Source organism: Macaca fascicularis, chromosome 11 (genome assembly GCF_037993035.2).
Source record: "Macaca fascicularis isolate 582-1 chromosome 11, T2T-MFA8v1.1".
NCBI classification, from domain to species: Eukaryota; Metazoa; Chordata; class Mammalia; order Primates; family Cercopithecidae; genus Macaca; species Macaca fascicularis.
The window spans coordinates 102,752,421-102,780,384 of NC_088385.1; the positions used below are offsets into that span (position 1 = coordinate 102,752,421).

The 27,964-nt window shown below is 38.1% G+C and overlaps 1 protein-coding gene across 3 annotated transcripts in view; it reads right to left on the reverse strand.

The window, feature by feature from the left end:
- NTN4 (netrin 4) overlaps positions 1-27,964 on the reverse strand; it is a 122,234-nt gene that overhangs the window by 53,911 nt on the left and 40,359 nt on the right. For all 3 annotated transcript variants that reach the window (XM_005571905.5, XM_005571903.4, XM_005571904.5), the window contains exons 3-4: positions 27,460-27,738; positions 2,464-2,590 (exon numbers count right to left, since the gene is read on the reverse strand). In XM_005571905.5, coding sequence (XP_005571962.3) covers positions 2,464-2,590; positions 27,460-27,738 — 406 coding nt within the window. The remainder of the gene's footprint in view (positions 1-2,463; positions 2,591-27,459; positions 27,739-27,964) is intronic.

The following is a 27,964-nucleotide window of genomic DNA, read 5'->3' on the forward strand; positions in this document are numbered from 1 at the left end:
CCAACGCGGGTGGATCACCTGAGGCCAGGAGTTTGAGACCAGCCTGGCTAACATGGTGAAACTCCATCTCTACTAAATACAAAAGAATTATCCAGGTGTGGTGGCACACGCCTGTAGTCCCAGCAACTTGGGAGGCTGAGGCAGGAGAATTGCTTGAACCTGAGAGGCGGAGGTTGCAGTGAGCCGAGATCACGCCATTGTATTCCAGCTTGGGTGACAGAGGGAGACTCTGTCTCAAAATAAATAAATGAAAATAAATAAAAATAGGATAAACCGATTGTTAATGTTTAGTTTTAGTTTTTGAGTAGTTAACAATACAAAAATCAAAGGAATATAGAAAGGCATCCATTGAGAAATCTAGCCTCTGCATCCCCATTTATCTTGTTTTCCCTGACTTCAATAGGTTACTACTTTTTTTAAAAGAGTTTCTTGTGTAGCCTTCCAGTTTTTCATTATAGGCTGTTAATTTAAAAAAAAAGTTTCAGGAGATGCATGAAAGTCAACAAAGTGTAGATTTGTCTAGTTGGGCAAAGATATGATGATGAACTTACCAACGGGGGTTGACATTCATTGTGGAAAGATTACAGGAGTGACCATCAGTTTTTACCCTCTCTTTTGGTAACACTTCACGATTCCCACTCCTATTACTTCTCAAGGGTCATCCTGTGGGTCTCCTGTCCTTGCTAAGAAAAGCTGAGATTGTCAGGCCTTAAGTGGAAATGAGCATTCATATTGCAGATGCAGGCATGAATTCATGCTTACTAATGAGCCTGGAAGGGTCATTACTCATGAGCTTCTGGTGGACAGAGCTTAGGAACTAGGAACTTGGCAAGTAGTTTGATTTCATGAAGTACTATTCTTCAGCTGTTGAGCAGGTGAGTAGAAGGTGGACTCCTATTGAAGCCTCAATTTTTCTTACAGAAGAGGCCTGCAGTATTTATTATATAACAATTCCTCAAAGGCATTTCTAAGATTATAAGTCAATAGCATCAAGTGACATGTCTCTGTGTTCTATATGTATTTAGATAGGCAGCTGATTTATGTGGAAAGAGTCAGAAAGGCACCCTAGGAATTCAGGATAAATTCTTTAGATTCTCTTCATTGGTGATTTAGAATAAGAATCCCGATTTTTGGAGGTCAAATGTATTTGAAAATGTTTGTGCTATTGTTTTTCATTGTTTCCTTGATGTGTTATGAAATTCTGACCAGATTCATATCTTTTTAAGTCTATTACAAGATAATTTAAGATTTATTCTTACAGGAAATCCTTTACATTTCCTAGAAACAAAAACAAATCAGTTATGACTCTGAATTATGTATGGGAAGAGACTTCTCACAGTGTTACCCATGGAACCTGCTTTTAAATCCTTGTAAAAGAGAGGTTTGTGAGTGTTAACATTGGGATGGGCATGCACATTTCTCTGAACATTTTAAATTGCAAAGAAAAAATGGCTCATGTTCCCATATTTTTACCTTCCTATTTAATCTCCAGCCTCAAACCTCAAGCTAGTTAGTCCTTGTAGGGAAATCTCCTTCTTAACTTACTGGCTTAATTTCAAATCTAATCTTTCATTTCAAGCATCATAAAGTGAAAAAAAAGGCAATGTGGTATTATGGGGAAAAGTACCTAATTTGGAGTCTTGAGACTTGAGATCAAGTCCCCACTATCATTTACTAACTTTGGCAAATCACTTCATCTTGCTGAGCCTCAGTTAGCTGATCTCTATAATGGGATTAACACCACCTGCTTTATTGGGTAGTTTTGAGAACTGAATTCAAAATAGCTATTTTCATGTTTATAATTCACCATCTCAGCAATGAGAGTACAACAGAATCAGATGTTCTTGTGTTTACTCATGTATTTACTTATTTATTTATTTAGAGACAGAGTCTCCCTCTGTCACCCAGGCTGGAGTTCAGTGGCGTGATCTCAGCTCACTGCAACCTCCACCTCCCGGTTTCAAGTGATTCTCGTGCCTCAGCCCCCCAAGTAGCTGGGATTACAGGTGCACGCCACCATGCCTGGCTAATTTTTTCTTTTTCTTTTTCTTTTTTTTTTTTGTATTTTTAGTAGAGACAGGATTTCACCGTGTTGGCCAGGCTGGTCTTGAACTCCTGGTCTCAAGTGATCCACCCGCCTCGGCCTCCCAACGTGCTGAAATTACAGGTGTGAGCCATCCTCCTATTTTTATTATGTCAAATTATAAAAGGGTTCTTAGCTCCCACAAAGTATCCAAGAAAATGGGGAACATATTCTTGGCGAAAAAGTCACATTAGCAATGTAACGAACAGCAACTGTTTTCAGTGGCTGAAGCCTCAGTGGGCAGTGATATGGCTATGTTTGTGTAGGGTCTAGTGTTTGTCACCCACCACTTTGTGTTGTGTTTCTAGAGACAACAAGGACTCCACAGATAAGCTGACTTTACAAAGAAAGCTTTCAAATATCGTGGGCTTGTTACTTACTTCTGCACTCATTGGGAGCCCCCGTTTTGCCATCAGCTGCCTCCCATGGCCGGTCGTTGTATAACGGAGCACAGTGCTGGCAGTGGCTGCCTGCTGTGTTGTGCTTACACATACACTTCCCATGGACCTACAAGCAACATCAAGTGAGAGATATGAGCACAAACGTCGCCAAAGAAGAACATGTTCCCACAATCGCATCACATGGAATGGCTTTAGTCATAAGATGTTCACTCACTTTTCTGAAGAAGTTAACAATCAAGAGGAGAGATGCTTTCTTTAGTTTGTCTTATAATCTTTTGAAAAATTCAAAAGATTAAGTACTATAGTTTCTTGGCCGAAGGGTATATGACCCTAGAGAGTAATTCTAATGTACTTACTGGCTGAGCAAGCACCTGAATTCTAAAGTACCGGCTAAGTTTTTAGTATCTTTAATTTTTAAAAATTCTTTATGCAAAAGTAACATACCTTCATTCTAGAAAGTTTATAAATCCATAATCTCATTGCAAAAATGACATTAATATCCACATTTGGAGCATATATTTCCAGTATTCAAAAAAAAATTATATTTACAACCTTTTTCACATAATATATTGTGAATATCTTTCCATTTTGTTAAACATTCTCATATAATACACACTCTAATGGTGCCCCGTATGATGTATAATTAGTTTATCTGACCATCTATTTTACTGTAATTTAGGTTTTTAAATATATGTATATATTATATTCAATGCTATAATGAATATCATTGTAGCTAAGTATTTGTGTGCATCTTTAATTATTTCCTTTGAATGTATTTTCTAGAAGTAATATTGAAAGGTCAAAATATGTATATTGTTAGGGCTTTGAATACATTTTGTCCTAATATACTGGGCATTTTTTTTCCCCATAGTTCACAGTAGTGTAGGGTTTATTAAAATAGTATTTCTCCCAGAGAGAAATACTTCAGTGGAATTCTTAGAAATTGGGAATTTTAATATTTTTTGTGTTATTTCACTGATAACTTCTAAAAATTAATATTTGGAATCATCTGAACTATCTCCCAATAAGTAAGACTTATAATGAATTACAATACCAAGATGCATTCCAGTACCAAGATTATTTATTTACATGATGTCATGACTATACAAAGGAAAGGTTTGCAAAGTAGCTCAGAACGGGGCCCATAAGTGTGGATCTGTGAGGTTTTATATTTTTTCCTTGAGAAATGTGTTAAAGGTAACATAAAGGTAACAAATTATGTCAACTAGTCAACAAATATTTAATGGGTACCTACAAGGGAGAGTCACTATGCTAGGCCATGTTTGGCACACAAAGCATTAGAAAACTCTTCTGTCTTTAAGAAAGATGAAATGTATAATATCTGGAGAAAAAAGAGTTACACAGAAGAAAATAACACATAAACAAGACAATAAATACTTAAGAAGCAAAATAATGCTGGCATTCAAAAGATGCAGAAATCACCATAGGTTGACAGCTGTGGAGGGCATAAGAGAAAGGTGGAGATTGGAGCTGGCCCTTGGCACATGGGTGGCATTTTTTTTTTTTTTTTTTTTTTTTTTTTGAGACGGAGTCTTGCTCTGTCACCCAGGCTGGAGTACAGTGGCCGGATCTCAGCTCACTGCAAGCTCCTCCTCCTCTCGGGTTCACGCCATTCTCCTGCCTCAGCCTCCCGAGTAGCTGGGACTACAGGCACCCGCCACTTCGCCCGGCTAGTTTTTTGTATTTTTTAGTAGAGACGGGGTTTCATCGTGTTAGCCAGGATGGTCTCGATCTCCTGACCTCGTGATCCGCCCGTCTCGGCCTCCCAAAGTGCTGGGATTACAGGCTTGAGCCACCGCGCCCGGCATGGGTGGCATTTTTAACAGACAGAAGGGAAGAAACTTTTCAGGAAAAGGAGACAAAATGAACCAAGGTATAAGGAGAATCTGTTAGCAACGTTTATTTCAATGCATCTAAAATATTTCAATTGTGACAAAAAATGAATTACTAAAAATGACATGTACTCAGCATGGCCAAACGAAAATGAGTCCCTAAGGTAAAGTTCAACAAACCTGAAAACAGCCACACCAATACACTGATGTACTACTGCTTGACCTAAGATAACACTCAAGTAACTTGTGTCATCTCATCCAGGACCTTCTTTCTTTTAATACTTCCCCTACCACTGGTGGAGGCACTCTGCAAATGGCCTGTGCAATTATCCAAGTGTGCTATATGACTGCTATGGGCCTTATGCTCACATAATGTCCAAGTTCAGGAATTACACACAGGCCTTATTGGACTGAAGGCTGCGTGTGAGTGAACATGACGCCTAAGAGTTAGCTGGAAAATTTCATAAGCAATGTGTTGGCGGCCATCTTGCTAAATTTCATTTCAGTGTATTGTCATGTAAGGTTCTCATGCTTCATGAAAATTATAAAATTTCTTTTAATTCTCAGGGCTTAGTGAGTACATAGATTTTTTTAAAAGGGTAAATTGGCTCTTTGAAAAAAGATGATGTTGCAAAAATTTTTGTTAATTTTCTTTATAGAAATGCAACTAATACTATAGATTCATTCACTGGTTTTGGTCTCGGAATGCCCAAGTATAAATTGAGTTATAATAGTCTACCTTCTTGGGCTTCTCTTCATGACTGTGATATGAAATGTTTATATATTGAAATTCCATGGAGTTATAAGGGTTCACTACAAATCTCCATTCACACATCCAGGCAAGCTCGAAAGACAAATCTGCACTTAAATTTTGAGAGCTGCAGGAACTCAACTTCTGCTGCTCTGAAAAATGAGATTTTTTTTCATCCTAGCTCCTGGGTATCTGATTTTTTCCTATCCATTTTTTATAATAAAGTATACGAAGTAGAGGTGCCTCAGTCATATTACTTTTATTGAACCTTTTTAAAATCAGTGTTCTGTCTCATCGTGAAAAAAATATAAACTCTTGCCAATCAAATAACTTCTATGTGGCAAATTTCTGTAAAGACTCTCAAGAAAAGTTGATGATTCTTTGTTTTACTTGTAGTACTAAATGCTGGGTTCAAAGAAAAGGGAGTCTTTGAAAAAATGACTGTGTAGGAAAAATATTCCAAGGCTGAAGAATTTAGTAAGATGAAGGCATCCTTATGTAGCAGGCAGAAGCAGCACAATGGAGACTAGTAGGAAAAACAGTTTTGTAATTGTCTAAATCCTACATGTCAAAAAAAAAAAAAAAAAAAACCCCACACACAAAAGCAAAACATACATAAAAAACACATAAATAATCTGATAGAATTAGAGTCAGAGTTCCTACTGTTAAGGGAGTTCTATCTGAGGGCATTAGGGAAAATGTTAAGGGGTGTAAAGTAAATATGATAGAAAACAAGGTCAATTAGTGCTGTCTATATAAAACTTCTAAGTGTAGTCCCTGAGTCTGTGTCCTGACGGGTACATGAGATTTTCCTTAGGGAGCAAAGACAAGAATATAAAAACCCTAAAGGAATAGTCAGGGACAGTCAATAAATAAACCAGAGGTATGTGTTCGAGAGGTAGGTTCAATCCAGATCACGGAACACACTAAACATTAGCTTAAAGAGACTGAAATTTATCCTGTAAGCAATGCAGATCCATTGAAGATTTTTGAGTAAGGAAATGATGTGGAAGGTATATTAAATGCACTTTATTTTCTTCTCTTTAAAAAAAAAAATTATTTCTACCTCTCTCCTATCTTGCCTGTTATGTTCTTTCTTCCCTTTCTCCTTTTAAGATTTCTTCTCCAGCTTTACCCCCAGCTCATGCCTTATAATAACCAGTGGTACCCACATGTATTTTCTGAAAATATTCAGAAGTTGAAAAGGTTGTTAATTTCTTTTTCCTGATTTTCCAGTTATATAAGCATGTTAATCTTATGTACTATTTTTTTGCATCCTCTCCATTTTTAAATTATTTATCTTTAATTATTTTTAGAGACAGGATCTTGCTTTGTTGCCCAGGCTGAAGTGTAATGGTGTGATCACAGGTCACTGACACCTTGAATTCCTTGGCTGAAGTGATCCTCCCATCTGAGTCTCCCAAATAGCTTGGACAACAGGCATATGTCACCATGCCCGACTAATTTTTGTATTTTTTGTAAAGATGGGGTTTCACTACATTGCCCAGGCAGGTCTCCAACTCCTGGGCTCAAGTGATCCTCCCACCTCAGCCTCCTAAAGGGTTGGGATTACAGGCATGAGCCCCTACCCTGGCTCTCTTTTCCATTTTTTAGCAACCGTTTATTGAATACTGTATGAAGATAGATGCTGCAATGTACTGTGAGTCCTCTTCAAAGGAGCTCAACCATCGTCATAGGTTCAATTTGTCAGGTTTGGTCTTGGAAGGCCGAAGGTTTATACGTAATATCACCCAACATGTGGGTTCATCCTGCCACAAATCCCAGGCCTCAGGAGTCCGCAGACATTTAGAGTTATCCCATCAAACATTCACATGTATCACAAGATAATGTTGGACAGGTCAATTCCCTCTGCAGTGAGGATTTCAGAGCGTTCCCTTGATCCCACATGCCAAGGATTGGGATGAACCTCCCAGGGTCTGAAAGATGCTAGCCAGCAAATTTTTCTGCATGCAGAAAAATTCAAGGAGCTGTCATTTTGATAATTACCAAAAATAGCTGTAAATCATTACCTAGACAATTTGAAACAAGAAATCCTTCCTCAGCGATACAACTGTTGCTGTTCAAGCTTGAAAGATCATCCACTATTTGATGCTCGTGAAAAATGTGCAAGTAAAACTAGGTCTTCATTAAAAAAAAAAAAAACCCAGAAAAAGGAAACTTTAGTAATAGGTTAAACATAGTTCTTGTGTGGTATACAAACATGAACCAGATAAGGAGCAGGAAAATGGGATTATGTATTTAAGGTTTAGTTGAAGAAAAGCGGTGTCTAGTTATCTAATTAAAAAATGAGTAATTTACCTTAACAGCAAAGCTACAACTCCTAATGACCCAGGAGGTGAATAGAATTTTGGACATTCTATGATTTCCATAAACTTCCCTGTTATGCTAAGAATATGCTTCTCTGCCAATGTCAAAAGTTTTCACACTCATATTTAATTGAGTTTGTTTGCTACTAATATTAACACACTTGCCAGTCATTTTTAGCACATTTATCTTACAGGAAGGGACTCATACACACATTGAACCAGTAAGTCAAGGAATTACTGGAACAGCATGCTCATTAGGAGCTATTCACTTTGGTGATAATATCATATATTAAAGCCAAATAGGCATGGAAGAGAAAATATTATTTCCTCATAATTGAGGCAAGAGACATAAGAATTTAGGTGGGGGGGGGAGGTGAAATAGGGAAATTATTATCTTTTAGATCCATAACTGGAAGATACACGGGACTTGCCTAGAAAAGCTGCTTTTTCATTGAGCTTCCTTTTGGGGCAGAAGGCTTTCAGTAGTCAGCAATCATGTGGTTGAGTTGGAAACTGACCAGCCAGGAGGTTGTAGGAAGCTGGTCATTGACAGCATCAAGCATATGGGATGGACGCTTACCAAGGTTGTTGTAGAACATTTAAACACTGAATGGAAGATTGGCTTAAACAACTTTTAGGTTGCTTCTAGTCTTAAGGTTCTATGATTTCAAGGCCTGTTTCTCTGTATTGTAAACACTATTTGGTGGCAGAAACTACCCAAAATCCTTTTTGAGCCCCCAGATTAGACTTAAATGACATATAGCTGGGTCCTGTTGCCACTTCACCAATGCAGAACATTCCTGGAATCATCTGAAAATCAAACGAGGACGAGCTAGGAGAGTATTTCCTTTTTCCTGCAGGAACTACCCAATGTGACACAAATGGAAAAGTAAATAAACATTAATAGTCTCTGAAGACAGACTTTCATTCATCTATATTGACTATACTTAAATGAAAATAAATATGATCCTTTTTTATTTCTCTCATTCAGCTTTCTTCTCTCTCTACTGCATGTTTCCTATTGCTTGTAACTACAGTACTCTTGGACTAAATGTTATTCTAGTTCCTCCTCTCAAATAAAGATGTACTTTATCATCCAGTGATGTTTACCACAGACACTGACCATAATGGAATTACAAAAGCAGAAAATCCACCTGGCTAATGCTTTGAAGGACTTACATTAACTAAATTATTCTAGGAATGTCTGATAAAATTTGCTTCCCAGTTGCTTTCCAAGAAAGAGAGTAACAACTATTGTTTGAGTCTCCTGTTGATCATGTCCTACTAAAAATATAATGAAAGTTCATGAAAAAAAGATTTGTTTTATGGCAAAGTACACAGAAATCTTTGAATTTCATCAGTTGAGTAATTTCCTTGTGATACTGTGCCATTATTATTTATATACACGATTTTATTTCAATTCGTGACCATGCAACTTTTAGTTCCAATTGAAAATGAATATTCTCTTAGACCATCATGGGAACTTTAAAAAAATGTTTGTGAAAAGAGGATACAAACAGTGCTTATTCTATGGACCAGAGAAAAATGCCTCCTTCTTGGCAGCTGCAGCAATTCATGGACCTCTATAGCTATGACACATAATTTAGGGAGTGAAACAACGCTATATAGCAATTGAAGACCAAATGTGAAGGCAAAAACTGATTAATTTCTAAAGAGATAGTATGCCCCTTTTAGAGAAAAGGATTAAACTTCTAAAATAATGCACTTGTTATTCATGAGAAGAAATACATTCTAATAATGGGCCAGCCTGTTAGAACCTGCTGCTCTGATTCAGGACAAAAACATGCACAACAAATGCTACAACACAACCTTTGAATAGAAAGCATTGTGATAAAAACATGTTTTTTCATTAACGAATAAAATATGCCCTTTTCCATTAAAGGTTTGCATGTTTTAATTTAACAGAAGTAGAAGTTCTATGGTGAATATCAAGCATAATAATTGAGTTTGGTGAAAAGGAGGCCTGAAACCTACTGTCAGAATGGGGCAAAATAGGTTGAAGGCTGAGTGTTTCAAACCCTTGCCCAATAATATAAATCGTAAAAATGCAAGCAGAAATGAAAAGTTTTACTGCTTATTCTTTGGTCTATACTTGAACACTAGAGGAAACCCGCTCATAAAAAAGCATGGGCAATAAAATAAAGATAGGCATAGGGTAAAAATAATTATGATTAAAGAATAAAAATTAGCCAGTACTTAAGGCTTCATTTCCCCCAGCTAAGCTGTAACCTGAAATTCTTTCTGTAGAAATTCATTCCTTTAGCTTTAGAATGATGTTTTAGGTTCAAGACCTCCTTACAAAAATGCACTTACCCTCAGGAGGGGCAAATCCTTATATTATTAGCAAAAACATTTCGGCAGGGATTATAATCATGTTTTCGATCCTAGAACTGGGACTTTCCGGAGGAGGGAAAGGGAATGTCTGAAGGGGAGAGAGGAGCCAAAAACAAACTGTGCCTACTTCACTAATTTGCCAAGACCTTGCTCTGATGGACAGACCTGAAAAAACCATGAATGGAGCCAATGCAAATTCCCTAAGAAAACGGCATTTAGTGTACGGCATGGGAATCTTACGTTATCCGCCTCTCTCTACTACATTGTAAGACCTTGCAGAAGAAACAGTGGCTTAAATGTCTTTGAATCCCCAGTAACTGACATACAATGAGTTTCCAATAAATGTGCATTTTTTTTTTTCATTCAGGGAATATATATATTATGAAGCCTTGAGAACTTAAGTTATTGAGCTTAGTCTCATTTTTAAAACTGCCAAGAAGGGAGGGTGATAATTATGCATTTGAAGTAGGAATGAGATAATTTCACTTGTCACATTTAGCTTTGTCCAGATTGTTTCCTATAAGGGGTATACAGGCTTATAACTGGGCAAGGCATGTTGATAAATATGTCCTCATGTGTAGTAGTCATCTCTGGGAGATCTACTGTAAAGTTCAAGGAATGTGGGTCAGTTATGGACCTGATGATAAATAATAACAACAATAGTAATAGTAACTAACACTGAGTAGCTCTTACTATATACCCAGGCACTGTTCTAGGCACTGTGTAAATATTAACTCAATTCCTTAGCACGAAAACCCCATACAGTAGGGGTTTCTCCTTTCACAAAGGAGAAAACAAAGGCCCAAAGAGTTTAAGTAATTGGCCCAAGGTCACAAAGCCAGTAAGTGGTAAAGCTACCTGAACTCTAGCAGTCTCACTCTAGCATCCTCATCTTAACCCCTAAACTATGCTATTGTAAGACCCTCAGCAGAAGGATTTTGAGTGGTCCACTTTGGCCAAGTCTCTTCAGGATGACGCTTAAATAAAATTGGTGTGTCCTCCCAAAACGTGTCCTGTAAGTGAGAGCTCTCCAGGACAGAGTCTGGTTTGGACTCAGGGTGAGCCCCTTCATGGGTGTTCTGTGCTTGAATGGATTATCGGTTTATTCCTCTGGAAGAAGTCAAGCAGCTCTGAAGATAGGTGAATACAGGGAGACTGGCCCCAATTTCCCACACCTGGCATCAAGTTCAGGGCAAGTAGGGGTAAAGAATAGATTTTGATCTTCATTGGTTCTATATAAAACCTTTCTATCTGCACACTGGAGATTCTGATGCCTTCTAGGGGAATTTCCAGGCCACTGCAAGCCTCAACAAGTCCCTATTAGGACCTCCTTTGGATAAATTTACAAACAGAGATGACAGCAGGAATGTAAATAAACTCTAATTAAAGATTTGCTCTTTGTGGATAGCACCTCCTTTATGTTATTTACCATCCCTATTAGATACGATCTGGTAAGAATGGTAATAGGTAGTGTGATGACTTTTAGTCAGTTTAAATTTAGTTATGAAGAATAAGTACACTGTGCATAACCAAATGATTTAGGTAAATTTTTAAATTGAGGTTGCTGGCTTATTTCCATTTTTTCATGTCCAAATTTTATATGCCCCAAAGCTTTGAATTATTTATCTAAGTCCAAGTTCATCTGTGCCATGGCACATGCTACTTACCATAAGAAATCGGGAGTGGAAGAGTATTCAGAACTGCAAGCGTGCATGTGCATGCACACAAGCGCATGCGCGCACACACACACAAATTTCCAAATGTGACCACATCTGTGTACATTGGCCACATCTGTATACATCTATCTATATATATATATATATGGTGGGCACTGATTCTGAGACTGCTTAAAGTTGTGATTCAGTATATATATATATTTTTTTTGTAGTATTACAGCTAGAACTAAGACCTAAAGCCAAGTTTTGTGGTTTATCTTTCTGTATATAGCATGGCCACTTTTGTGAAAATTAGATGATTAAACAAAAATGAAATAAAGCAAAACAAACCCCCAAACCCACCCATCTACAGGAAGGAAGGCAGAAACGGCTCAAGGGCAGAGAAAAGCATAACTTGGGCTTTTCAAATAAATCACAAAACATGTTTGAGTTTAAAACTAGTGTTGATAACATAACCTCACTTAGGCTCGGCGTGGTGGCTCACACCTGTAATCTCAAACTTTGGGAGGCCGTGGAGGGTGGATGGCTTCCGCTCACAAATTGGAGACCAGCCTGGGCAACATGGTGAGACCTCATCTCTACAAAAAATACAAAAAATACCCAGGTGTGCTGGTGAATACCTATAGTCCCAGCTACTCGGGGAGGCTGAGGTGGGGGATCCCTTGAGCCTGGGAGGCGGAGGTTGTAGTGAGCCGAGATTGTGCCACTGCACTCCAGCCTGGGCCATAGAGCCAGACCTTGTCTCAAAAAACAAAACAGAAACCTCACTTCAAAAGCCAAGTGAAAGAAGGTTTTAAAATATTTCCATTGTTTTAGGCTGGGTGCTGTGGCTCATGCCTGTAATCTGAGCACTTTGGGAGGCCAAGGCGGGCAGATAACTTGAGGTCAGGGTTTCGAGACCAGCCTGGTCAACACAGTGAAACCCTGTCTGTACCAAAAATAATAAAATTAGCCAGGCATGGTGGTGTGTGCTGTAATCCTAGTTACTTGGGAGGCTGAGGCAGGAGAATCGCTTGAACCTGGAAGGCAGAGGTTGCAGTGAGCCAAGATCGTGCCACTGCACTCCAGCCTGGGTGACAGAACGAGACTCTGTCTCAAAAAAAAAAAAAAAAAAAAAAATTCCATTGTTTTAAAACTACGTAATTGGCTCAAGAGTATTTTTTGCAAGTGAGCAGCACAGTTTAAATTTGGGCTTTTTGAGTCCAAAAAGGTAGGAGTCTCTCTTACTCTTCAGAATAATGACTTCCTAGAATAAAACAAATCTCTCTTTTGTGAGACCAGGGATAGAGACTGCTTTTATTTATAACTGTGGACTTTAGGTTCAAATGTAGCATCTTTTGGGAAACCTCACTACCAAAATTACCTTTCCTGCTGTCAGGGAAAAATAGTGAAAGATTCTGAAATCCACTCCCCGTGCCCCCCACCCACCAAGAGATTACCAAGTGTGCTACCACAACGCACCGTTGATAGGTTTTCTTGGCCTTTTATCATCATTCAGCTATTTTACAACTCTGTAAGTTGTAGGAAATGATTAATAATGCAAACAATTTTTGTCCATAGAAATGCAAATCAGTTGTGTCCAGTAGAATGCGATTGATCATTGCCCTTCATATTGACTTGTTTTGCATCCATTTGTAAATACATTTCAGCATTTTTTTTTTTTTTGAGACAGTCGTACTCTGTTGCCCAAGCTGGAGTGCAGTGGCGCTATCTTGGTTCACTGCAACCTCCGCCTCCCAGGTTCAAGTGATTCTCCTGCCTCAGCCTCCTGAGTAACTGGGATTACAGGTGCCACCACACCCGGCTAGTTTTTGTATTTTTAATAGAGATGGGGTTTCACCATGCTGCCAGGCTGGTCTCAAACTCCTGACCTCAGGTGGTCCGCACACCTCGGTCTCTCAAAGTGCTGGGATTACAGGCATGAGACACTGCGCCTGGTCTATTTCAGCATTCTTTATTTGCCTATATATGTGTGATTCTTTGAATTTTCCTTTGAACTGTTTGTAATGTCTTACTGGCCTGTCATTCATTAATGAGTTAAATACATCTTTGACTCATGTTCGTTTTATATGAGAGTCATGACCTTTCTTTTTATAAAGTTATTTTTTAACACTACCATTTCTTACCCTTCACATGTTACCTAAAGTTTTTTGTTTTTTTTTAAATCAAGAATACTTGAGGATTTACTTCTGAAAATGGAATTTTAACATGTTTTGTAAAGTGGGTTTGGAATGTCTTATATTTTCACAAGATTAATTCTACTAGCTTCCTCTTTTCAGTATCATCACGTACTTTATCTTCCCTCTGGGGACTGTAATAAATATTTCTGCCATAAAAATGCAAATAGCATTAGACTAAGAATTGTAATGCCCAGGAGGCCTAAGAAGATTACATTTAGATAAGATCATACTGTTACCAACTTACGAGATTTTTTTCCATCATTACTCCACTCTATAGAACTGTTTCTTATTCTTTGTTTCCAATAGGTTTTAAAAATTATTTCTGACTACTGGCCTTTTAAAAACTATTTCTGTTCAACTGGGATATTTATTTCACTAGATCTTACAAGTGAACTGAGCTGGTGTATGTGCATAACTTGGCTGCAGATTTGCCTGTATGCAATGGCAATAAAGTAAGGCACTCTGATTTTAAGACATTTATTTCAATATATCTAAGACTTCATTGCATTAGAATATCAAATTGGCTCCTTTTCTCCTCTATAATAGCTATAGTTTGTTCAGCTGCAAATGTAGAGCAAAAAATGATCAACAAGTATTACCAGATTTTTGCTGTAATTCCTGTCTATACACAGACCTTTCTGTAATACTATATGAGAAACTATCTCAATACACAGCCAAATAATTTGAAATTTCTTTCAAGCCAAATTGCTACTAGGTCACTATGCTCAGTTACTAAGACAGTAGCTACATAGTCATTCTACCTACTCCATCTTTGTTCTTCATTTGATCTCAAAGCCTTGTTTTCATAATTTTCCTTTGCACTTGTCTTTTTATACTTAAACTTTCCCAAGGTCAGAAAGCAAATCAATGACAGAATAGGGAACAGAACTCCCAAGAGATTCCTAAAATATTAGAAGTTCCATCTTAGAACAGTGATGTCATCAGGATTATTATTATTTTTTTTTTTGCTTCCCACAAACACCTAAAATAACTTCTTATAATAGAATCCCTTGGCATCAGTTTCAATCTCTTAGTACCTATTTAATTTTAATAATTTTAGAAGGAGGCAGCAAAAGTGGAATTAACAATATACAACTTCTAGTAAGCCATTTAAACTCTCAACACAACTATTAGGCAAGAACCTGGGAAACTGCGTGAAAGCAAAAAACGAGTAGAACTCATTTTGTAAGCAACTTATCTGTCAAGCAGCATTTGAGAATGAAGGAAGGTGTTGTAGGGTTTTATTCACTGTCTTCTAGGATTTCCAAGAGTTGTTACAATTAGCTGGGGGCCAGGTAAATTCTATTAGAAATGCTGTGAGGATTATTAAGTACTTTTCACCCGTTGAGATTCATTTGCTCAATGTATTTGCATAGCTTCTGGTTGTTTTAAAGGAAAAAAATTCTTGTCACAGGCTACTATGCATTCTCTTATAAAGATTTTTTTTTTTTAAATCCAGTCTATTTCACGTTTCCTACTGTTTTCCTTCTTCCCTGACAGCACTGTCTGACTGTCACTCAGTATTCGATACAGGGCACAGGGTATTACAAAAGTTGACTTGTTTAAGATAAATGAGTCCCTGATTGTAGTACAAGAAGCCAGTTACTAGGGCATATTGTCTTCCATCGTGTTTTGTTGTTAATTCATTCAGATGCTTCTTTTCATATCGGGAAATTGTTTCTAGGTGAATCTTGTAAAACACAGTCTTCACCATTGAGTATGTGCACATGAAAAATGAAGGTGGAATACTGGTTTATTAAAAAGTTATGCTTGTTTAGAAACTCTGTCAGAATACAGAGTCATTCAGAAATCTGTGACTATCTGTATACGGCCAGAAACAACAGACACAGCTATTGAAAGAACTGGTTTTCTTCAATAGTCATCCATCCAAAAGCGATTGTTTTTGAAATCAGTCAGTTTAATGACTGGTCTTGAAAAAATATATATTTATTCTGTAAAATTCCTATATAACTCACCATGTTTGTTTTTCTGTTTTTGTTTGTTTGGGTTCTTTTTTTAAGCTATTGATTTTTTTTCTTACTGAGATAACATTCACATAAATTCACTATTTTTAACCATTCTAGTGTACATTTCAGTGGTTTTCAGTATATTCAAAATTTTGTACAATCATTACCACCATCTAATTCCAGAGCATTTTCACCACCCCAAAATAAATCTCATGCTCACTAGGCAGTCACTTCTCATTCCCCCTTAATTGCCAGTGCCTGCCAATTGCCAACCTATTTTGTCTTTATGGATTTGTCTATTCTGGGCATTTCATATAAAAGGAATAATACAATATGTGGGCTTTTGTGTCTGGGTTTCACTTAGCACAGCATTTTCAAGGTTTATTCAAATTATAATGTGTATCAGTATTTAATTCCTTTTTATGGCTGGATAATAGTCCATTGTATAGATATACCATAGTTTGTTTATCCATTCATCAACTGATGGACATTTGAGTTGTTTCCATTTTTTAGCTACTATGAAAAATACTTCTATGAACATTCATGTACAAGATTTTGTGTAGACATGTTTTTAATTCACTTGGGTATATACTGAGGGGTAGAATTGCTGGGTCATATGGCAACTCTATGTTAAAATTTTTGAGAGGGCCGGGTGTGATGACTGACGCCTGTAATCCTAGCACTTTGGGAGGCTGAGATGGGCAGATCACCTGAGGTCAGGAGTTCAAGACCAGCCTTCAACATGGTGAAACCCCATCTCTACTAAAAATACAAAAATTAGCTGGGCATGGTGGTGGGAACCTATAATCCTGGCTACTCTGGAGGCTGAGACAAGAGAATTGCTTGAACCTGGGAGGCAGAGGTTGCAGTGAGCCAAGATTGCACCACTGCACTCCAACCTGGGCAACAAGAGCAAAACTTGGTCTCAAAAACAAAAACAAAAACAAAATTTGAGAAAATTCCGGACTGTTTTCCATAGCAGCAGTAGCATTTTACATTTCTACCAGCAATGTATGAAGGTTCCAACTTTTCCATATCCTTCGCAACACTTGTTATTTGTCTTTTCGATCATAGCCATGGATGTAAAGTGGTATCACAATGTCGTTTTGATTTGCATCTCCCTAATGACTAATGACGTTGAACATATTTTTATGTGCTTATTGGCCATTCGCATATCTTCTTTGGGTGGCTCAAGACCAGTCATTCAAATATTTTACCGATTATTAAACTGGGTTATTTGTCTTTTTGTTGTTGAGTTGTAAGAGTTCTTTATATATTCTGGATAGTAGAACTTTTTCAAATATATGATTTGAAAGTATTTACTCCCATTCTGTGCATTGTCTTTTCAGTTTCTTGATAGTATCCTTTGATGCACAAAAGTTTTTCATTTTGATGATGTCCAATTTATTTGTTTTCTTATGTGCTGCTTGTGCTTTTGGCGTCATATCTAAGAAACCATTGCTTAATCCAAAGTCATGAAGATCTACACCTATGTTTCTTTATAAGAGTTTTACAATTTTAGCTCTATATTTAGGTCTTTGATCCATTTTGAGTTAATTTTTGTTAATTTTGGCCACAAATGTATTTCTGAATTTATTCAGAGTTTATTTCTGAGCTCTCTCTCCTGTTGATTTATATGTCTATCCTTTTGCCAGTACCACACTGTTTTGATTACTATAGATTTGAGGTAAGCTTTGAAATTAGAAAGTGTGAGTTCTCCAACTTTGTTGTTCTTCAAGATTGTTTTGGCTATTTGAGGTCCTTTGCTTTTCCACACGAATTTTAGGTTCGGCCGGTCCATTTCTGCAAAAAGGGCAGCTAGAATTTTGGTAGATATCACAGTGAATCTATAGGTCAGTTTGGAGACTATTGTCATTTTAATAATATTAAGCCTTCTAATTAATGCATGAAGTCAAAACGTCTTTCCCTTTACTTAGGTATTCTTTAATTTTTTTTAACAATGTTTCAGGGTTTTCAGTGTATAGGCCCTACATTTAGTTAAGTTTATTTCTCTCTATTTTATTCTTTTTTGATGCTATTGTAAATGAGATTGTTTTCTTAATTTCATTTTTGGATTGTTCATTGCCAGTGTATAAAAATATAATTGAATTTTAAAATGTTGATCTTGTATCTTACAACTTGTTTATCAGCTGTAATAGTTTTTTGGTGAATTCTTAAGAGTTTTCTATAATCTAAGATTATGTCATCTGTGAATAAATATAGGCTTACGTCTTCCTTTCTAATCTGAATGCTCTTTACTTATTTTTCTAACCTAATTGCCCTGGCTAGAACTTCCAGTACCATATTGAATGGAAGGGGTGACAGCAGATATCCTTGCCTTGTTCCTGATCATGGGAGAAAGTATTTGGTTTTTCACCATTAAGTATGGTGTTAACAGGGGACTTTTCATAGATGACCTTTATTACATTGAGAAGTTCCTTTCTAACCTTTATTACATTGAGAAAGTTCCTTTCTATTCCTGGTGTGTTAAGTTGAATTGAATTAAGTTATAAATTTGAACTAAAAGACAAATAGGCTACAGGATTTTTTGCCTCTGTTCAGCCTAAGGAAACACTATGATCCTGTGTTCTCTTTTATTTTAATGGCTACTAGGTTCTTATCTGGGAAGCAATGAAATCACTGCCTTTCAGAAATTCTGAGAACTCACTGAGCCAGCTAGGTTACATGCCTGGTAGTGTTGCCCTGATAGGGTTTGGATCTGTGTCCCCACCCAAATCTCATGTCGAACTGTAATCCCCAATGTTGGAGGTGGGGCCTGGTGGGAGGCGATTAGATTATGGGGGCTGTTTCTCATGAATGGTTTAGCACCATTCCCCTTGGCACTGTCCTCAGGATAGTGAGTTCTCAAGTGATCTGGTTGTTTAAAAGTGTGTGGAACCTCCCCCACCCTTGCTCCTGCTCCTGCCATGTCACAGGTCTTATTCCCACTTTGCCTTCCACCATGATTGGAAGCTTCCTGAGGCCTCCCCAGAAGCAAATCTGCCATGTTTCCTGTACAGCCTGCAGAACTGTAAGCCAGTTAAACCTCTTTTCTTATAAATTACCCAGTGTCAGGTATTTCTTTACAGCAGTGCAAGAACAGACTAATACATGCCCTTAGAGATGCAAAATTAAAAGGCAAGACACTTGATTCGTGTTTACTTGTATGAATTGTATAATGTTTATATTATATATAAAATATTTAATAGTAGAACAAATATAATATTTTTTTCCATTCTAATATGCGAGCTATCTTAAAGCTAAAATATATTTTGTCTTGGTTTTTGAAAGCATAATTTTCTCTATTTTTTTTCTACCTAAAGACTAGGAAAAGAGCTAAAAAGATGCCAAATTAGAATCCTATATTACAAAAAAATCTTCTATGAGTTAACAAATATTATAGCCCTTCTATATCCCTATATGTGTACTAATTTACTATTTTATTCCACTAAAATATTTACATTGCTAAGATGTAATGCAATTGTAGTCCCAATTATATTATTAAGGTTTTGAATGTCAACATTAATAGATCTTGTTTTCCTTACCATTTGAAATGGCTGTGGGTTTTTTCCATCTTCTGGAATTATTATAAAGAGTGTGTGTGTGTGTGTGTGTGTGTGTGTGTATTTTAACCTTACATGTCTTGTCACTAAAAATTTCCCTTGCAAGGGAGAATAAGGACTTAAATCACAGTTTATCTTCTACTGAATAAAACTGTTTTAGGACAAATTGAACTATGCTTCCAGCTATTACAAAATTGGCAAGACACAAATGAAATTCCGTGGAGACATGATTTGTGCACCAGAAGTCAGATATCTATCAGTAACCTCAGCTTTTCTCTTTCCATGTAGCTTCCTTCTCCCCATGAACCCATGATATTAGCAGTGAAATTGGAAGGCCAGGTCTTCCAGACACAGAGATCTGACTCCGGGCTCCCAGCCTATTCACAGATGGACCCAAAAATGTTATACTGAAAAGGAAGTATTCATGAGAAAATTTGCAAAGTGAGGTATGCCTTGAATATTTGGGGAGTATTTTATAGTAAGAAAAAGGTCAAATATGAGTTGCTCCTTCCCAAATTTAAAGAATGAGTATTTCAAACCTATTAGATTCATTTTTGCACTTTTACAATGCCCCAATTTTGACCTAAATATATATGTTTTCTGGAAAAAACATTCACTTTCTGGAAAGCATGTTCATGAAAAGTTAAATGAACAAATATTATATTTTGGAGAATCAACCTTACTTTCCCATTGGCTTCCATTTCACTTTTAGAGATGTCAGCTCTGATACCAACATTTTACCTTTCAGGTATTTTTATCCTTTCACCTCTCTGTGAAATAAAGGCCTATAAATAAATATCTAATTGTTCTGGGGGAACTCTTGAAAGGAACCCCACAGGAAATCCTTCCATGGGTGCCAAGATTATTTTAGAATGCCTCTGGTCCCAAAGCATTCTTGTTTCCTAATCATCAAAAACAGTAATCCTGGGCAATTGTTGTCATTAAAAGAAAGCGTATCTTACTGTGTGGAGAGAAAACACAGTCAAAACACTAATAATTGCCAGCCGTGAACGTGAATTTGGCTTGCCCTTCTATTAGGAAATATGAGGTAGTAAATAAAGTAAAATCAACATTCTGTATACCTTCTATAGCACCTGTGGGTTACTCAGTGCTAAGGGACTACCAGCAGAACTATGCCAGGCTAACACAGGAGCACTGAAATAAGGATTGAGGATAGGCTCAGACTAATTGTATCAATTTGGCAGGCTTTACATTTTGTTACTATTAGGAATATGTTGCACCTCCTTTGGAGACAGGATTACCTATTCCGCCAGATCCTAATGTGACAAATTAAATGATAGAGGTTGCTGGTGCTTTTCATCAGCAGCAAAAATGATTTAGGGCTAGAGAGGGAAGTAAAAGATGGTAGATCTAGAAATCTCTCTTCCTAATAAAACCATAGATATCCATGCCCCTCCAAAGATAGTCACTTCTAAATGATTTACTTTGTAGAATATCCAAAGTTTTTGCTTTTATTCTTTCTCTTTTTCTTCCCTTTGGAGCCATTTCACTAGCTGTTAATGGAAGAGAATCAATGCTAATTTCTGGTTACATATTAAAATGTAGAGGACTTGGATAGTTTACCTATCCCTGTAAGAGCAGTCACACCTTCTAGGGTTATAGTAAAGACGGAGTGAAATAATGCATAGGAAAGGACTTTATAAAATACAAAACACCTAGGCCAGGCACGGTGGCTCACACCTGTAATCCCAGCACTTTGGGAGGGCGAGGTGGGCAGATCACCTGAGGTCAGGAGTTTGAGACCAGCCTGGCCAATATGGTGATACCCCCGACTCTACTAAAAATAAAAATTAGATGGGTGTGGTAGTGGGTGCCTGTAATCCCAGCTACTCAGGAGGCTGAGGCAGGAAAATTGCTTGAATCTGGGAGGCGGAGGTTGCAGTGAGTTGAGATTGCACCACTGCACTCCAGCGTGGGCAACAGAGCGAGACTCTGTTTAGAAAAATAATAATAGTAAAAATAAGTAAATAAATAAATAAATAAATCAGCTAACCTTTGGGGGTGAGAATTGTCTTTACTCTCTCACTTCCCTCCTTAGTTTAGATTCTGTGGTTATCATGATGATCAATCCCGTGAACCCACCCTCATCGCCCCTGCCCTCTTCCAATCCCTTTTCTCCTCTCTTTTCTCTGTTCTTGGCACAATGTCAACCCTGGTTAGATCCAAGTCTTCTATAGCGCAAAGCCAACAAAAAGAGAATAGGCTTTAGTGTCTGACAGGTGAATGTAAATTGTGGCTCTGCTCTTCATTTGTTTTGGGGAAGTCAACGTTTTCAAGTCTCGGTTTTGCCTCTCTGAAAGAAAATGATGATGATATTCCATGTAGTTGTTATGGAAATTAAATTCAATAACACTGTAGCATGACAGCACAAGACCTGGCACATAGTAGGCATTCAGTAAGGGGTAACTGTTGTCATCAGTATTTATAATCCATGATCGTTTTTTCTGTGCTAAAACCGAAAACTAATTTACAGATATACATTTCCAAACATACATGCATGTTTTACCATATAAAGGTATTTTTTAAAATCCTGACTTTATAGTCTAATTTAATAACTATTGTTTTTTAAATCTCTGTTCGTTTCCTTAACACCTTAAAGACTGAAGAGCTTTCTTTTCTCTCTTTCTTTCTTTCTTTCTTTCTTTCTTTCTTTCTTTCTTTCTTTCTTTCTTTCTTTCTTTCTTTTTCTTTTCTTTCTCTCTTTCTTTCTTTCTTTCTTATAGTCAAATTTAAAAACTTTATTGTTTAAAAAATCTCCTGTTCATTTCCTTAACACCTTAAAGATTGAAGAGCTTTCTTTTTTCTCTCTCTCTCTCTCTTTCTTCCTTTCTCTTTTCTCTCTTTTTTTTTTTTGGTTTTCAGACGGAGTTTCGCTCTCGTTACCTAGGCTGGAGTGCAATGGCGCAATCTCGGCTCGGCGCAATCTCGGCTCACCGCAACCTCTGCCTCCTGGATCCAAGTAATTCTTCCGCCCCAGTCTCTGGAGTAGCTGGGACTACAGGCGCGTGCCACCACGCCCAGCTAATTTTTGTATTTTAGTAGAGATGGGGTTTTACCATGTTGGCCAGGCAGATTACTCCCAACCTCAGGTGATCCACCTGCCTCGGCTGCCCAAAGTGCTGGGATTACAAGCGTGAGCCACCGTATCCGGCCTGAAGAGCTTTCTAATTATACTTTTGGCTTATTCATAGAACAGTAAATACATTTGAAAAAGAAGATGAAAACTATAGTTTTAAATCTGTCCTTAATTTATAAAACATGGCATATGATATATGAAAACATAAATACATGAATGAATGTATCCAGATTCCTCGGGAAACACTTTCATAATGAGAGTATATGAATGATTCTAAAACCTGCCTTACACAGCTAGGTAGCTAAGGAACATTTTCCTCAAACCCCAGTATATGGTTCCACAGGTCTCAGTGCTTACCCTTAGACTCAGACCCATCAGTCAAAATATTGACCATCTTTTAAAATAAGTTCCAAATTACAGGAGAAAAATCTGCCTTAACAAGTGCAGCTCAGGGCATTTAAACATTTCTCACAGTATTCTAAGGCCTCCATGTTATCCAGTGGATGATATTTCAATACAATAATGAAACATTCCATATTCCCTCTTATTACCATTCATCACCCAACAGCTGTAAAATCACCAGCTGCTAGGAAAAAGAGAACTAAATCAGTCCTCTACAGCTGCAAAGAGAAAAAAGCTTAAGATCTCTTCACATAATTTCTGGGATTCCAGCAGGCTGGAGTCAAAGTACAGTTTTCCTTGCCACAAAACCCTCAGCCTTGTAAACATGTCAAACAGCACATAAGCTGTGATTTATTTTTGTCATTATTGGCAAAGAAGTGTATGAAGGAGAAGAGTAGAGGTGGCTGAGATAATACAATAGAATCATGACAGCAATGTAAGTAGTGTCTACCATATCCAGGGCACAGAGCATCAGATTTTAAATCTTCACCATAGCTACAAAAGGTAGATATTATCCTCATTTTATTAGAGAACTGAGGTTCAGTGAGAACAGATAACTTAGTAAATGCTGTGGTAAGTCAGATTTAGCTGTGTTTGGCTCCAATACCAGGGTCTTAATCATCACACTGTCTGCCTTCCAGCAAAATGGACAGATGAAAGAAAACTGAACTGGTGAGAAGAAGTGGAATGGATCTGGAGAGAAGTGGAAACATGGGGAAGGTGATGCTGTGTTAAAAGACACAGGAGGGGCCGGGCACTCATGCCTGTAATCCCACCACTTTGGGAGGCCGAGGCAGGCAGATCACTTGAGGTCAGGAGTTCGAGACCAGCCTGGCCAACAGGGCAAAACCCCATCTCTACTAAAAATACAAAAATTAGCCAGGCATGGTGGTACGTGGCTACTCAGGAGGCTGAGGCATGAGGATTGTTTGAACCCAGGAGGGGGAGGTTGCAGTGAGCCAAGATCACGCCACTGCACTCTAGCCTGGGTGACAGAGCAAGACTCTGTTTCAAAAAAAAAAAAAAAAAAGACACAGGAGGAATGTATTAAGGTAAATGAGGCTCCTAGTTTGTATCTCTTTTCCTATTCTTTTCTTCCAAAGAAAGGAAATGACCCTAAAATCTTATATAAAGAAATAGGGTGCCATTTCTATTAACTTCCCTAATTTGCTATCATCAGCCATAAAAAATTCTAGCCCATAAAATCAGATTTCATTAATTACTCATTTTAGCAACAATATTAGCCACAGATGAATTGGCATAGTCTGTAAAGCAATGGTTTTCAAACTTTAGCAAGCATTAGAACACCTGGAGGGATTGTTAAACGTAGATTCTTAGGCCTCATCTCTAGAATTTCTGATTCAGTAGGTCTGGGATAAGGTTTGAGAATGTGTATTTCTCACAAGTTGCCAGGTAAGGCTGATGGTACTGGTTCAGGGACCACACTCCACTGCTGCAAATAAAAACTGTGCTAAAAATTTAGATCTGTATGCACATACAGATAAGCTGACCTGCAAAAGAACAGTATTTCTTAAGAAGCTACCTTCCATTCTGCAGGCACAATCAGATTTCAGTTATTCTATAGCTGTATACATAAAATGAATGGCGTCCAGAGACACACAAATGTGGGACAATGAATCTATGCCTATGTTCTTAATAAGGCAAAAGACTATGCTTTCAATGTTCAATACGCTCAGTGAAGCAATCATAGGAATTAAAATATCACATTCAGGCCGGGTGTGGTGGCTCATGCCTGTATTCCCAGCACTTTGGGAGGCTAGGGCGGGCGGATCACCTGAGGTCAGGAGTTCGAGACCAGCCTGACCAACATGGGGAAACTCCTGTCTCTACTAAAAATACAAAATTGGCCGGGCGTAGTGACACATGCCTATAGTCTCAGATACTCCGGAGGCCAAGGCAGAAGGATCATTTGAACCCAGGAGGCGGAGGTTGTGGTGAGCCGAGATCATGCCATCGCACTCCAGCCTGGGCAACAAGAGCAAAACTCCATCTCAAAACAAAAAACAAAAACAAAAACAAAAAAACATTCAAAAGAAGCAACCATTTACAAATTTAATACAAGCTCTTTTCTAATTCAGAAAAAAGTATAGATAAAAGTCAAATGCACCCAAGCTTGGGGTGGAAAAATCGAAAACCAGAATCATTCACATTTCCAACCATGGTCGCTATTGGTCCAATTGCTTATGGGTTCTTTTTTCGTCTTTTTTCTTTCTTCTAAAGAGAGTAGGGACAGCAAGAATTGTCACGGAACTGGATCCCTGGAAGCCAACATAGTCTTGGCCACTTAGGCTGTTTTTTACCCGCTACCTGGCCTTATCCACAGTTTTGGCTTGGCTTAGCTCAATTCAAACACATGCTTAGTAATGGCACTAGGGGCTGCTACACTGCTGCAGAAATTGAAATCAGTATGAAAATGGGATAGAAAGATGTCAGGAAACTAGTATTATTTTAAAAGGAAATTACTTCCAATTTCAAAAGCAACCTGAGATTAGTAAGAAAATGAGGTTTCCATTCCATAGGGTCTTCTAGGATGGAGATGTCTCATTCTAACATCCTTTTGAAATGGAAAAACACTTAATATATAATCCCCTTTACTTGATTTTCCTGAACCTCTTTACAGGCTGATAATTTTCTTGCTGGCAGTATGTTGTATAGAATAGTTGTATTTTAAGACTTCTTCAAAAGTGCCTGTTAACTATGAGTAATTATCCCTTGTTGAATTTGGCAGAACAAAGAGAAACTTCTAGAATTTTTATTTTCAGCCTTAGAAAGTGTTGTTAACTCTGAAAGTTTATATTTAGAGGACTTACTTTAAAAAAAGAAAGTAATACTTTTAAATGCATGCACATGAATTTTTTTTTTTTTTTTTTTTTTTTTTTTGACAGAGTCTTGCTTTGTCACTCAGGCTAGAGTACAGTGGGACCATCTCGGCTCACTGCAACCTCCGCCTCCCAGGTTCAGGTGATTCTTGTGCCTCAGCCTCTCAAGTAGCTGGGATTACAGGCGCCCACCACTACACCCAGCTAATTTTTGTATTTTTAGTAGAGATGGGGTTTTGCCGTGTTGGCCAGGCTGGTCTGGAACTCCTGACCTCAGGCGATCCACCCGCCTTGGCCTCCCAAAGTGCTGGGATTACAGGTGTTAGCCACTGTGCCCGGCCACCTGAAGTTTTTATAAGGCCCTTGAGAACTCTGGCACTTTGTTGTGGTTGATCAGAGCCATTCAGGTAGTCTCATAGGTCCTTCAGTCCGCAAATATTGAGGGTTCACCCTGTGCCATGTTATGGGGGCCTCTGCCATTTTGCTCAGGACTCTACTCTGAGGTGGTCCTGTATGACTTGGATTATAAGAGACAGTTGAGGAAACAAAAGATTTGCATACTCTCCTTTCATGAATTCGCTAAAATATCATGGCAAAATATTTTGAGCACTCTACCTTACATAAGCTTTCTAGTTCACAGTCTGGTAGGTTGACATGTCTCTAAATATTTGTTATTTTCTGATTGAATCCTATCTGAACCCCGTTAACTGAGATACACTAAATCATAGCACCCTTTATTTGAAGCAATACTGTAGGATTTCAAAGATCTGTCAGCGTCTAGAAACAAGCAGGTATCTGTTGAATGAATGCTGCATTTTCTTCAACTCTGGGAGCCCAGCTTAACTTCTACAAGTAATAGTACTGTTTCTGTTTTGGTTACTTTCTGTCCACTGTCCCAGTCATTTTGGTTACCCTGATGCTGCCCCAGCGACTCAGCCCAGCCAGCACTGTCCTGCTGGCTAACTGGATCATGGCTGCTGGTGGCCTATCCTATTCTAGGGCTGGGATAAAGAAGAAAGAATAGGGACGTCTACCCTTTAGGAAATGCAGTAGAATATCCTGCAGCCTTTTCCATTTTATTCATTTTGCTTTGGTTTGCTCAGAATTATCAGAGCAAAATATAAAATCGAAGAATTGGAGTGCTCATCCTTATTTTCTCCTTGTCCAGTCCCCATCCATAGTCTCTGGATGTGTACCAACAAGGTGCTTACAGATGAGCCACTCTGTATCTTTTCTGGAAGTCGGGGAGGTAAGGACAGATAAACAATGACACTAATTTTTCATCATCTCCCTATTCCTGTGTTGCTATCATTCAACCAAACACCTACTGAGCACCTACTTCCGGCCCAGGTAATGCACTTGGTCCCAAGGATGCAAAGATCATACAGTTTCTTAGAGAGTTCGCAGTCTCCTGGGGGATGCAGAGAAGTAAAAGTTCAGAGGAAAGTCCAGGAGTTGTATGAACCTAGAGGAAAGAGCGTTTAACTCTGCCTTAGGGTGAGGAGGGGGTCAGTCCTCTTCACGGAGGAGAATTTTTATTCATTCTGCTGGCTGGACAGCAAAGATACCAGGCATAAAATCGAGGTTCTTATTTTTCCCACTTTAAAATCTATTGAACAATGTTCCCCATTTATTGTCAAAGCTGGTTTCAGTGTGATAACGCTACTAATAGGATTATGCCATCCTCTTGCTCCTACTCACTTTATACTTTATATCTGAAGGTCACAGTACTAAAAACTGGCATGGGTGTTTTCCAAGGAATCTGGTTATCATGCTTGACTTAACACTAAAACCGAAGATTAAAAGACAAGTTAATGGGCACTTTATAGGATGGGTATGGAGTCGGAGCTGTGATGGGCAGAGGAAAAAATTAGCAGCACTGTGTTAAGCATATACCAACCAATGCCCAAAACTGATGGTAACTTATGATTTGTTTTTCTTAGGGTAGGACTTGTTTCACCTACCATGTGGAATGTTCCTGGGGCCTTGACAGGTCTGAAGCCATGAACAGGTATGCATTGATCAGCGTGGCCATTGCAGAAGCAGCTGCCCTTGACAATGAAATCATAGATTGCATAGTGTGTAAAATGTTGAGGCTCTTCGTTCAGGTCATTTCTCTGACAGGGACAAGACTGTCGTTTTAGCAACTGCACGCGAAGGTTGGTGATCTTCAGCTGCTCCTGAACTTTGGCACTGTAAGGGTTCTCTGTATCGTATGGTGGTGACAAAGCTTTGAAAATAACCTGTAAAGAGAAAGAAAATACCATGCATTTATAGGACTGTGTGCAAACCCTGAATTGTTTGCCTAATGTAGCCCCTGTTTGATTTATGCCTTATGTCATCTGTGAATGATAAGATAACAAGAAGTTTTTAGACCTTGAGCACACCTGGGAAAGAGCTGCCCTGTTATTCTAAGGAGCAGATGTGCTGCCTGTTCGTACACAGAAGTATACATTGAGTGACCAGCAG